This window comes from Vespula vulgaris, chromosome 9 (assembly GCF_905475345.1).
Source record: "Vespula vulgaris chromosome 9, iyVesVulg1.1, whole genome shotgun sequence".
In the NCBI taxonomy this organism is placed as follows: domain Eukaryota; kingdom Metazoa; phylum Arthropoda; class Insecta; order Hymenoptera; family Vespidae; genus Vespula; species Vespula vulgaris.
In genome coordinates this window covers 5,604,815-5,618,286 of record NC_066594.1, presented here as the reverse complement: position 1 = coordinate 5,618,286, position 13,472 = coordinate 5,604,815, and the positions used below count along the sequence as shown (strand labels likewise).

The following is a 13,472-nucleotide window of genomic DNA, read 5'->3' as shown; positions in this document are numbered from 1 at the left end:
GTGTGTGTGTGTGTGTGAGGGAAAGAGAGGGTGAGAAAGAGAGACGGAGAGAGGAAGGGAGGAAGAGGGAGAGAGAGAGAGAGAGAGAGAGAGAGAAAGAGAGAGGAGTTTGGAATTACTCGAAGGGAAGGGATGTAATTTTGTCTCCTCATTAGAAATTCTACAATTTCTTATGAGGCTAACGTTTAATCAAACCAAAAGTAAAGTAAAAATGGTCTTGCATGATCTTTAAATATTTATTCCGATGTAATTTTCCGAGATGAAATTAAAATGCAGGAATAACACCACCCCCGCCATTTCCCAGAGTGAAACGGGAAAAGTTCGAGCGCTGATAGATTTGAGTTCAGAAGGGAAAGGTTCCTTCGAGACGTGTGATTTCAATCGATTACGGACGAATGAGATATCGATCGATCGATAATAAATTACTTTTAAATCGTAGTTTATTAGATATCGAATTTAAAATTGAATAACACCAAAGAAGGTGGTGTTTGTAGAAATCGATTCGATGAAGGAAAGAGAGAAAAGGATTTCATTTTTATCTTAGCTTTAATGCAGCTCGTGGTTTTACGCCACGGAGGAGTAACTGTAGCCGAGGTGGCGCCGCAAGGCCGCGCATTAAATCGTGGTTATTAAAATATAAATTCGATAATGTAAACGCCAGCTTAATTAAGTTGAAATATAGGAGCCACCGTCGTCGTCGGAAACTCGCCATTGGCCGACCGCGCCTCGTATACTACCAGCAAAATGGATTTAACTTGCATCCTAGACTTCGACCTTTGAGCTCGTTCATGCGCACGTGCGAAGAAAATAGAATTAGAGGAAAGTAAAGACTATAACGCCTGTTCCGATGGTCCTTTTACGCGAAGGACATACCTATAAATTTATTTAGATTATTTTTCATTTTTATCCTTTTTCTCTTATTTTCTCTTTCTCTTTCTCTTTCTCTTTCTCTTTCTCCCATCACGAGAAAAATCTATTTAAAAGTTGGTCGTATTGTTTCGACAGCATCAATAAGGCTCTCGCTTTATCCGGGATCAAGAATCCGTTTAAAGCGGATTCGGTGTTTTATAGGGAACAGACACTATAAGTTTATCTTCGCGTAAACGTTTTCTCCCATCGAACAAAGGAATCGATATATAATCTACTTTGTTCCTTTTTTTTCTTTTTTGCTTGTATCTATTACCTTTACATCATCCCGTTGTTGGAAACTTGAGGTAATTCTCTTTATTGAAAATAGATCGAACTCGGAGTTCGCAAAATATAAGTTCGCTCGAGTTTTTTTTCTTCTTTCGTTTTTTGATGTTGTTGGAATACGCTTTTAACGAGGTCGCGTTCGAACGTTTCGCCTCCGTATTATCTTGCAATAAAAACAGGTTCCAACAAGGGCACCTCCTGTCCGGCTATGAGAAATGCACGAAACGTGCTACGAATGCGAGCTTAATGGGAAGAGGCAAGAGTTAGCCTATTTATAGCGAATACCGCCTTCATATAACGTAACCCGATGCAGTTTCCGGAGATTTTGGACAATGTCGCACGGTCGCTGCCAGATTGGAGCCGTCGACAGAAACTTGGACGAGGGTAGTAACTCACGTTGGCCGACGTTGTGGTGTTACCTCTGTTGATTGTGGTAGTGGTGCTTTAGTATCACTAGGAGTATCGTTGTGTATGTGCGTATGTGTGTTCGTATATGTATGTTTACGTACGTGTATTTTCGTTCACAGAAGGAACACGTAGAAATGTATCGCGACGAAACAGGGCGGGAACGAGCCAATTGTATCGCCCTTGGCAATTCCACGGGCTCGTAGCTAATTGTTCTTGCCAGCCAGCAAGTTACGAGCCGCTTCCGAGCGATGACGAGAGCCTGAAATTGTTCTTGCCCATCACGCGATACCTGCGTGCGTGATAGCTGCACCTGGATGTCTGCGTTCACGTATCACTAGCGAGCCTTGTTAACTATAGATGGAAACCGAACGATATTTCAACAAAAAAAAATTTTAATTGCGACAAGTCTGATCTTTGTATTTTTCCTTTACGGTATATAATGATAACCTTTAGTATACCATTGAGACATTCAATTGTAAGATTAGGATCTTATCGAAACGTACGTATATATACGAAATAATCATAGAGTGCATCTTGCATCGACGATGGAATTACACCAAATCAAGGATATAATATTTACCTTTATCCGATAAAAATTTTTTGGGAGAATCGAGTTAATTAATTAGTATCGTATAAATATATATTAATTATTTGTGAACAATCGTCAATGTTTTATATTTGAATACGTATAACGATACTTCGATTTATTATTTTCGCATTTTCTGTGGTCATTCACTTAAATTAATTGTGTAAATTTTCATAATTGTCAATACAGGATAATCAATTACCAGGATATTCCGGAGGAAGATTTTTTCTTATAAAGTAAATAATTGAATTATCGATCAAAAATGTCGATCATTAAGTAAGACCTGTATTACATTCCCTCGATTAATCATTTTATTCGAAATTAATTTATTTTCAATCAATGTTCCGAATTCTTGTTTTACTTTTAATTAATTAAAAAAATAAAAATTATTATATCAATTAAGTATAACTATATTGAAGTAATTTGCAAACGTGAAATGTTAATAATAATTCAATGTAAATACGTAATACTATATGATTAAATATAAATAAAATCAAAAATTGCAAGCAACATCTTCGAGCTGATGTGAAAGTCATATTTAATGAATAATTTTCAATACTACTTGGAGATGGATGATAACAAAATTACGGTGATTACCATATGGTAATGGGATTCATCGAAGGACTGGCAGCAGTCACGTGGTAAATTATCGCGTTCTCTAATCCACATTCGACCAGTACTCCAATCCTACCTGTCTCGTATTATGCATGCACACATGTCCATGTATATTGGAATACCATAGAGAAAAGACCTTATTTACTGTAATTGAGATCATTAAATGTACCCAAGATCATATATATTTAATAGAAAAATAACATTCTTGACATTGTCGAACAAATATTTTAGATGCGAACTATACCTCTAATCGTATGATTTAATTTTCAACGTAAACTCATTAATACACACCAGTTTTATGGTAGTTAAAGAGGATTAAAGGATGACCACATCGTTGTGAGTAGGCACTTTGGAATATGTTTGCATTACTTGATTTGATCCTTTTGGTAAAGATTGCTATACACACACATATAAATATATATATATATATATATATATATATATATATATGTCGCCACTAACCGAGAATCTTCTGCCTTGAAGAGAGAAACTGCTGATCTTGTCAAACTATATTGCAAGAAAATATTATACGATAATGATCGAATCAAATCCCTCTACTTGTCGAGTTTTCCAAATATTAGCAAAAACCCTATTAATATCCTATCGAGAAAAATTCGTGAAAATTTTTAAAAGTTGGATAAAATAAAATCCGTCGACATATATATTATATTGTATATATATATACATATATATATATGTACATAAAAAATAGTATAGGGCCTAAAAAAAAAAAGAGAAAAGAGAGAGAGAGAGAGAGAGAAAAGTAAGTAGTCAAAGAGAGAAGACAAAGAGCTGTGGATACGAAGAGAAGGGAAGGGATTGGAATGCAGTGGGATGTTGGGCGTGGAGACAAATTGTTGAACAGGGCTTGTGGTTGGACGTACACATGTTCGCCAAAGTTGGGTTACATTTAGAAAACAGGATTACAGTTCGCTTCACGGTTCTACTCGGACGGTGAGTACGGTCGAAGACTATGAAACTGCAATGCACCTGCACATAGTGCGCGCAGGTGGCTTTCAAGGGCTCTGTCTCTCTTTCTCTTTCTCTCTCCCTGTCTCTCTCTCTTTTTCCGCAGCTTTGTTTCCGTTTCTACTGTTGGGCTCGGTGGAAACTGCGATCGGCTGACCGCAAAATCAACTATAATCTGTGCTTCTCTTGCTTCCCGTTCGTTTTCTCACCTCTGACCAATTGTTTTCCCCTTTCTCCTTCTCGTATAGGAGCAATGGATCGATCGGTCGTCCACGAAACGCGGTTTTAAAGAAAGAAATCCGATGGATCGGATGACAAAACACGTGGAAAAATATTCATGAATTGGCGAAAAGTGATGGCGGATAGGACTATGTATCAAATAGGAGCTTTTTCGTATATTTCCTGTAGTGTAGTCGTGACAAAAGCAAACATCAAGGTTCATCTTGTTTATTCATTCTCGACGAACATTTTCGATCTGTATATATTCTTTTCGCATTGACGATGCACTTGTATATACGCATACATACATGTATATGTATATATACATATATATGTGTATGTGCGTATATATATGTATATATGTACGTATGTATGAAAAGAGAAAAAGATGAAAAAATGTTGGAGCTTTCGGAAATGTTTGAATAAAAAACACACACACGCACACAAATGTTACTATATACTCGCAGATATATTTATACTAATATATATATACTTATGTCGATACCTACTTCGTTGGAAGTCGAATGACATCTTTATTGGTTTGTAAGCTCCTGGATAAAATATTTAATGTATCAATATTTTTGAGATCGTATTTTCAAAGCGGCAATCCGAGATCGGAAGTTCTAAAGAGAAAGAGAAACCAGTAATCCAGCATGGATCCAAAGAAAAAGGAAAAATACGGAGAAAAACGTTGCAGCTTTTCGAAAGACACGAACGCTTCTCTATTGGGAACTTACGTGCGACAGGAAACAGCTGCAACATCCGTTTTCTCTTGATCCAGGCCGATTCTTGTTACAGCTTTACGAGCAGCTTGTTCCTCTTACTTTTTACGGCCTCAAGTTATTCGACCGAACGGAAGTTCTTTCAAGAAGAGGCTTGCGTGTTAAAATTATTGGAGCTTTTCGAGTCACCAAAATTCGATTTACTCTAACATAATATAGGTAATATTGAAAAACTATACGAATTCTTACAAAGTCTACGGGTAACTTTCCTCAAGGAAACTATGAATTAATCAAATAACTTCAACGCATAGACTTTTTCCGTGCAACGTAATATATTAATCATTGCTTCTTTTTAGCTTTTTTATTTCCGTGATCGATCTTGATAACCAAAATCGTCCTAGTGTTTTTATTTTCAATAGTTGTCGTTAACAAAGCTTACGAAAGAAAATAAACGAAGACAAAACGTGTCTCACTGTACGTTAATTAATTAAAAACATTTAGGAGTTGAATTGGGGAGTTTTTGTACAAATCGATACCGGTACCGTAAAGCTTTCCTTCTTTAAACTTATCTTCGAGCTGTCTCTCTCTCTCTCTCTCTCTTCTTTTTTTTCTTCTTCTTCTTCTTCTTCTCTCGTGCTTTTATATGACTACGAGGTCGTGTCTGCGTTTCACTCTCTCGCACGAGTTATAGAACGACTCTCCATCTCTCTCGGGTACCCTTGTTACTCGCCGTTAATTAGAGTACAGCCTGCTACTGACGACAACTAACTGCAAAGGAGAGTCTTCGCTCCCTCCGACTAGCGGCTCTTGTCAGCCTTCTTCCCATTCCCCTTTCCCTTTTACCCTTCTATTCCTACCTCCACCCTTCTTCCACCCTTCTTCCAAGTATTCGGGTTTCTCCACTTCCGATTCGAATCGTCTACACGACATTTGTGGTTAAAATTATTCCGGTGAATCTCAGCACCCTTCGTGATGGTCCGTCCCTCCCTTCTCAGAAAGTCCAACCCTCCAACAGGACACAAGTTACCACGACAACATCAACCCCGTTATTAGAGCCAACGCCCGGATTTAGATGAAGAAAACCGTTTTCTTCCGTACACAAGAGCATCAACTAACTCGTCATCGACGTTACGATCCAAAGTTTTCGCGTTAAATTTTACGATGCCCGGCGTCGCCGTCCATTTCGAACGATGCCTCGACGTCGAAAGATCGATGACGTCTTTTCCTTGCTAAATGACTATATCATGAAAAATTCATTGTTAATTTTTCTTTTTATTTCTTTTTTATTCTTTTATTTATTTTGAAATGAAATTTCTAACGAAAAAAAATTGAAGGGTAAAACATCGTGACATCATCGTCCTTTTATTCTCTTTTGTTAATATACGTAGATATATAATATTTTGTTTCTTAACTTGGTCGCGATTATGTGTTCGCGATATGACGTTGAACGTATTGACGGAAAAATCGAGTTACTTCGTGCACGTTTCGCATTGATTCTCAAGTCGCAAAGCCTCGCACAGCTTTTGGAAAATGTGATTACTTTTCGATCTGTGCTACGTGAATCGAATGTTCATATCGGCAAGATTCGTTGAAGTTAACCGTTCTGACACGATCTTTCTCCTTCTTTTTCTATCCACCCATCGTACGTCCCCTAGTTGAGATACGATAATTTTATTTTCGAATCTGGTATACGTCTTCGAAAGGAACGAGTTTTTCTTATGAAAAAATACATTAGGTAGTTCAATTGTTAGAGTTAAATAAACAAATATATATATATACTCACACACATATACACATCTATATATTATAAATACATAGATATGTATAACCTTTCGAAATATGCATTTAGTTTGATTTATGGAACGACGTGTATTTTCAACGAAACATCCTTACAAAGTAAAGATATACCATCAATATCCCATGACTAATAGTCGACCTATCGACGATCCGTCCTGAACTTTTTTACTATCGATATAAAAAAAAAAGAAAGACAGAAAAAACACAAAGAAAAACTCAATTTTATTCGAAGATAGAGAACAGAAATCTTTTCGTTAACGCTTTAAATTAACTCCTTGATGATTTAGATACGAGTCATTTTTCAAATTTGTCTCTTCAAAAGTATCTGGATCATTTGATTCTCCGGCATTAAATTTCGATTTGTTCGGTAATAGTCTACAAATAAAAAAGAGAAGAAAAACAGATAAATATGCACACATACGCACACACACACACAGCGAAAGAGTGAGAAAAAGAGAGAAAGTGAACAAAGCTGTGATAATTTAATGCATTGCGAATTTGTAGCCGAACGATCGAGACGACACGTTGACTACGATTGAACCCAGGTTCGCCGTAAATTTCTACGTTTGTTCGAGAATATCGAATCGCGCCAAAAACGTCAGCGAGGATTTCATTATCGTGCGAGCCGAGATAGATTGTCCTAGAGAGAGGATGACATGAATTCGCGCTTGCTCTCTCTCTTTCTCGTTCTCTCTCTCTCTCTCTCTCCTTCTCTTTCTCTCTTTCTCTCTCTTGCTCATTCGTACTTGCTAAAATGAATATCTTCGTGGATATCGCGCAAATTGATCGTCTCGTTCCTCGTCGAGAACCAAACGACTCTTCCTGATTAAAGCTCGCGAACGGAGAACGCTTTTCCTATTTATCAACGGCACGTGTTGCCGTCCGCCACTTCGAGCTTTCGTGCTGAAGGATGGAAAAGAGTGAAAGGAGGGAAAAAAGAGAATAGTGGAAAATGGAATAGGGTGGGGGATAGGTTATATTTATTATCCTATCAAGTTCCTCGTGCTCGGTTCGATATATTAAAGAGAGAGGAAAAAACGTAGATGAGATCGTTTCTAAAAAAAAAAAATGAAAAGAAAAAAAATAAAATAATAATAATAATAATAATAATAATAATAATAATAATAATTTTCCTCTTTTACCGAATTTTTATACATACATATGTATGAAAACAGAAATGCGTATTATAGAGGAAAACGTGCTGACGACGACGCGGAATTGCCAGGAGGAAATCTGAATTCCGTGGACGTCGTTGTTAATCGTTTTAACGCTGGTCCTACAATTTGTTGGACGCCCTTCGATGCTTCTCTCTCTCTCTCTTTCTCTCTTGCTATTTCTCTGTCCTCAGCGTACAATGACCGAACAAAGTTGATATACCATTAGTTTTAGTCGTTTGAGAACTTTCGGCCCGTGTAGTTCGTTAATTGACACAATCAATTCACCGCTTCGTTCTCGTCCGCTGTCCTCCGCTACTTCGATCTCTCTTTCTCTCTCTCTCTCTCTCTCTCTCTCTCTCTCTCTCTCTTTCTGTTTCTGTCTTTCTCTCTCTCTCTCTCTCTCTCTCCCTCTTTTTCTCTCTCTTGCTCTCTCTCTCTTTCTCAGAGCTTGCGACCTCGAGAGTTTGTAATATTGATCCACCAACTGAACCGATTCTTTTTGTTGCTTCACATAGCCGAGACACGAGGAATTTTGCGTTATATTTCATCGCCTCTCGCTGGAGTGTTTTTCATTCGTGCGAAAAATATCTCGATGCTTTAAATGCGTCGGCATCGCGTCGAAACTTCAGTCGAGTCATATTTGTTTGTAAGTCGACGCAATCCGACGTTGGTGAAAATTGATGAAAAAAATTAAGAAAAAAAAAAGAAAAGAAAAGAAGAAAAAAGAAAGAAAAGAGGAAAAGAAGAAGAAGAAGAAGAAGAAAAAACAAGAAAGGATGAAAAAAAATCAAAACTGATAAATGTAATCGAAACTTTCTTACAATTGCTAAAAAAAGAGGAAAGAGAAGAAGAGAATTTTATTCAACTATCGTCTAACCTTAAAGCTTGAGCTTAAAGGACGAAGGAGCTTTGTAAAAGGGAAGACCACAAAAGAATTTGTACTTACTGTGTCCGCCAACGTAGATCGGCGTCCACGTGACCTGAGAATAGACCAAGGATGTCGTTGCGAGGAGTACGGCACCAAACCATAAACCCCAACGCGCCACACTCGTTACACTAGTACCCTCGCTCGTCGCCATTTCTCCTCTCTCTCTCTCTCTCTCTCCTCCTTCAATCAGTCCTCCGCCTCAATATCATCTTTCTTGGCTCCTCGCACGCTGCTTTCCTTCTTCACTTTTTCTTTTTTACTCCTCTTCTTTTTCCTTTCAACTTCTAGAAGCACAACGTAATCGCGCGTCACTACGTCGAGCGTTCTACGTCGAAATAACGACCTAAGTAGTACACGATATCACGTATGTCGTTATAAATATATAATATATGTGTGTGTGTATATATTGTGTATACGTAAATTGTATGTATGTATACACGTATATCCCTCTACCCTGTCCGCCTCGTCCTTTTATCTTTCAGCGAAACTTCAAAACAACGATAACATCGCGTCCCGGCACAGTTTCTTTTCTTTTCTTTCTTTTTTTTTTTTCTTTTTTATTTCAACGATCCAATTCGATGACTGATCAAGAATAACAAGCGGAAAAAGTTTATCGTTCGATTTACATCGTACGAAATTTTACGAGGAAAAATTTGCATCCTATCAGGACGGTCTCCTTCATTCATTACCCTCTCACAGGTTTTATTTGTTCATGAACTCCGAACTATATTCTTTCTTTTCCTCTTCCTATTCTCTAAAGACAAAATCATTGGCGTCAAGAGCCTCCATAAAACACTAAGAGATCCTTTCGATTTCTTCGTTTTCTCTTTTCCACTTTCTTCAACGTATTCTTCTTCTTAAGGTCAAATTACGTATCGTAGAAGAACCAAGAACTTCTTCTTCTATTTCTTCTTCTTCTTCTTCTTCTTCCAATTCTCTTTATCTTATTTCTTCTGTCTCTAAGTCGTTCTCCTCCCTTCTCGAAAGCACTCACTACATCCGCACTCGGTCTTTATCCTATTGCCTGCCTTGTTATTCGGTGGCTTTGCTGCCCAGATCAAACGGAAACCTTTTTCCAAGGGGCTTTGAGGATTGGTCTGTAACAAAACAAGAAACCATTTCATTAGAGACATCTCTCGTTTGAAGCCCGATCATTAAGAGATTAATCAAGAATAACTATATTGAAGAAGAAACTTTCTCACAAAAGGACCGATTATGAAAACCCACAGGATTATAAGAGATAGACAACGATATAAATCTTCTTTAAATTGATTTAGATTTACGTTTAGTTTATACGAATGAGACCATGAATAGTATTACATACTTTTGTCAGACAAAGTATTACCAAGTCTTGCCGGGATTAAATATTTTCTCTGTAGAAGATGTTCGGCTATTACTTTATTACATCTATTTAAAGTCATTACATTACTAGGACTTAGGAAAAAGAAAGTAAATTCCTTGAACGTTCCGTAATAATAAGTAGTATATAAGAAGTAATTTAAAAAATTCTTTAATCCTCCGAACCAAGAATTTTTTCATTTTCCATATCGAAGCAATTAATGCTAATCCGATCGATCGACAAGGACAAGGCAATGAGAAATATAAAAATATCTTGAAAGGTAATAGTTGAATAAGAAAAAGAGAAAAAGAAAGGGGAAGAGAAAGAGAGAGAGAGAGAGAGAGAGAGAGAGAGAAAGAGAGAAGGAAAGATCAAACCTTGGTCCAATAGTAATTACGATGGTTACCGTTTGATAAAACGAAGTCGATGTCAAAGTAGGGAAAAAATCCCGATAAAGGAGAGATCAGCAGTTATAAAGGTGTCAATGGCACAAAGGCTGGTTATACATTTTCTCTGCCTTTTCGTTTTCCCTACTTTCTTTTTTTTATCCTTTCTCCTCTTCTTCGTTCTCCTCCTACTTTCCTTTTTTCGTTCGAACCATTATTTCCTAGTTTTTTCTGTTCGTTCATTCGTTTGACAATCTCTTTCGTATGTATTATAGAAACAAATAAAAAGACCCCCTTCTGTTGTCATCGTCACTCTACACGACAACACCTTTAGAGTTAGCACAAAAATATATCCATGGTGAACGAAAGACTAAAAGGTTAAATTTGCCAGAAATTAAGGATACTAGCTAACCGTTCTAGTAACATCAGCAGCAGTAGTTATATTAGTAGTACTAGTAGTAGTAGTGGTGGTTTGATGATGGCACACAGCCGGGGCAGCGTAAATAACGTTTTCAGAAGCAGAGGGATAATTATCTCGCTACAGCTTCTACTGGGCTAAAACAGATTCTCCGTATACACGGTGACTGCCTTTTTTTTCACGTTTCCTACTCTTTTCTTCTCTTATTACCCTTCCTTCTCTTTATTTTTATACAGAGAGAGAGAGAGAGAGAGAGAGAGAGAGAGAGAGAGAAAGAGAGAGAGAAAGTAGGAATACGAAGTTCTCCGTTTCTTTTTCTCTCTGTCTGTCTCTGTTCCTCTTTTTCGACTCTTCATTTATATGTAATCGCTCATTAGACTCTTTTCCTAAGTATCTACTTGATTTACGTAAACAGTTTGCGTGCTAGCATAATCAAAGCTATACTCAAATACTTTAAACACAACCTGATAAATATTACAACGTTCACTTTTTTCTACTTTCTTTTTTTTCGAAAAGTTCGATCGAACTTTTAAAGCTTTCACCGATTCAATAAATATCATTCGAGTCAGCTAGTAAAATATTATGATTGTTACTTGACTAGACAACATTAATTAATTGAGGTTGATTGATTAATTATATGACTGAGTTAACTTGATGCTATTTGTGATCATGGGCTTCGATGTTATATGATTTCGATAATTAAGCATAAGCAATCAATTATACGAATTTGATATTCTCGAATGTCTTTTTAAAAAGGCAAGGAATAATCAGAGATACACACACATATATATATATATATATATATATATATATATATATATATACATATATATATATATATATATCCTGTTTCTATCGAATGGACGTATTCCAAGCAATCAGCGTTTTCATGGATTCGAGTTTCGATGATATCAAGGAACCAATCTAAATGCGACAAGTTGTGAGAAGGAAATCATTTTCGTTTGACATATCACTTGGAACAATACGAATTTATTTCATACGATATGATACTATAATGGAAATAAATACAACCGCATATTATTACTATTCAACAATACTCACAGAAAATAAATTTCCTTGGTGGTAGAATATTACAACGAACATAGCTGAGTTTCGCGAATGTTACTTACGACGTAAACGCTACTTCTCATGCTTCGCTCACAATATTAATTTTCCATACATATACATATTCTGTTTCGTTTATTACGTAGAATACTTTTAAACGTATTTTTCTTTTTCTATTCATAAAACAGAGTTTCTTCCTCTTATAAAAGACGATATAGTAACATGACAAAGCGTTCGACCAGGTCATCCGTTCTTCTTTATATTTCTCTTGTATTTTTTTTTTTTCAAAAGGTAATAGAAAAGTTTAAAGTCAAGAAAAGTTCTTTTTATAGGATACTTTTAAAAGCAAGCAAACGCGTTCAAAATTACTAACAACCTGATTTTTAGATAATAAGGAAGCAAGGATTTAAATTTTATTTTATAAAATTTGCTAGATCTTTTTACTGCTCTTTCCCTCTCTCTCTCTCTCTCTCTCTCTCTCTCTCTCTCTCTCTCTCTTTTTCTCTCAATCTTATCATTTTCTGCTTTTCTATCACATTTCTCTCTTTATCCCTCTCTTTCTCTCTCAATTTTATCATTTTCTACTTTTCTACCACATTTTTCTCTCTTTATATCTTCTCTTGTCTTTTTCGTTCACACTATCTTTTACACGTTTGATTACTTCCCTACCCGTATAGCTGATTCTGTAACTGGGCGTACAATTACCGTATCCACGCAATCAGTCAGGTTTCTCGTAGCAGCATGGATGTTTACCAGCCGGAACGTAGCACATTTAGTTTCTAATGGACCTTGGCGACGAAGGATAATGACACGTTCGTTCCGCGGCTCGGTGCAGTTTCACCGAAATGTTCCTACTCTGGTATGTTCTGCTCTTGCATCTCTACCTCTTCCATGTCTTCCTACCTGTTCTAAGCATCAGACAATATTTGTTTTTCACTCCGTCGACTACTGCAAACTCAACTCTATGTTTACGAAAGTGGAACTTTTGATAGCAGGCTACCGTGAAAGACATTTCCATTTCTGAAAACACGGTGTGATCCGATTAAAATTTAACAGATTCATCAAGAAATGATCGAATAATCCTTTGGGAGGTTTCACGTACAAATGTAAAAATCTGTTTAGTTATCAATTAAAAAGTGATTTATCTAATTGACTGATTGCCGAAAACGTCGATATTTTGAAGAATATGAATGCATTCAAACTTGTGTATATAATTATATACGTATATGTATATGGATAAATATTTCGAAATACGAGGTACGCGTTGCTGTTTTCATTCATGTGAAGCAAGTAGTGGCGCGTTTGCGTCACCTATGAGAGAGAAAGAGAGAGAGAGAGAGAGAGAGAGAGAGAAGGGGGCTAGAAGTCCTCGTAGTTTCACGAAGTACTTTTAGGATCGTGTGGTTAAGTGCCTGACGAATGGCACACGAGGGAAATTACAAAAGTCTCATTCGTCGACTCTTCTCATTTTCTCGATGCGTCGTCATCCGTTAAAAGATCTCGCTACTTGCAACGATAATCGTTATTTTACACGATTCCTTCGTACGCAATTGAAAAAATAATAAAAAGAATTAAGTACGAACTTTCGTATGAGGGGATCGTTGTTACGAGAAAAAAATGTAGGAAGGAACGAAAAAGAGAAGAAAATTATAACAATAAGTATGCGGTT

General features: G+C 36.7%; 1 protein-coding gene across 5 annotated transcripts in view; it reads right to left on the bottom strand.

The window, feature by feature from the left end:
- The window catches only part of LOC127066103 (uncharacterized), a 150,399-nt gene that overhangs the window by 111,630 nt on the left and 25,297 nt on the right, over nt 1-13,472 (bottom strand). For all 5 annotated transcript variants that reach the window (XM_050999423.1, XM_050999424.1, XM_050999426.1 and 2 more), the window contains one exon: nt 8,614-9,692. In XM_050999423.1, the coding sequence (XP_050855380.1) occupies nt 8,614-8,746 (133 nt within the window). In that variant the 5' untranslated portion in view covers nt 8,747-9,692. The remainder of the gene's footprint in view (nt 1-8,613; nt 9,693-13,472) is intronic.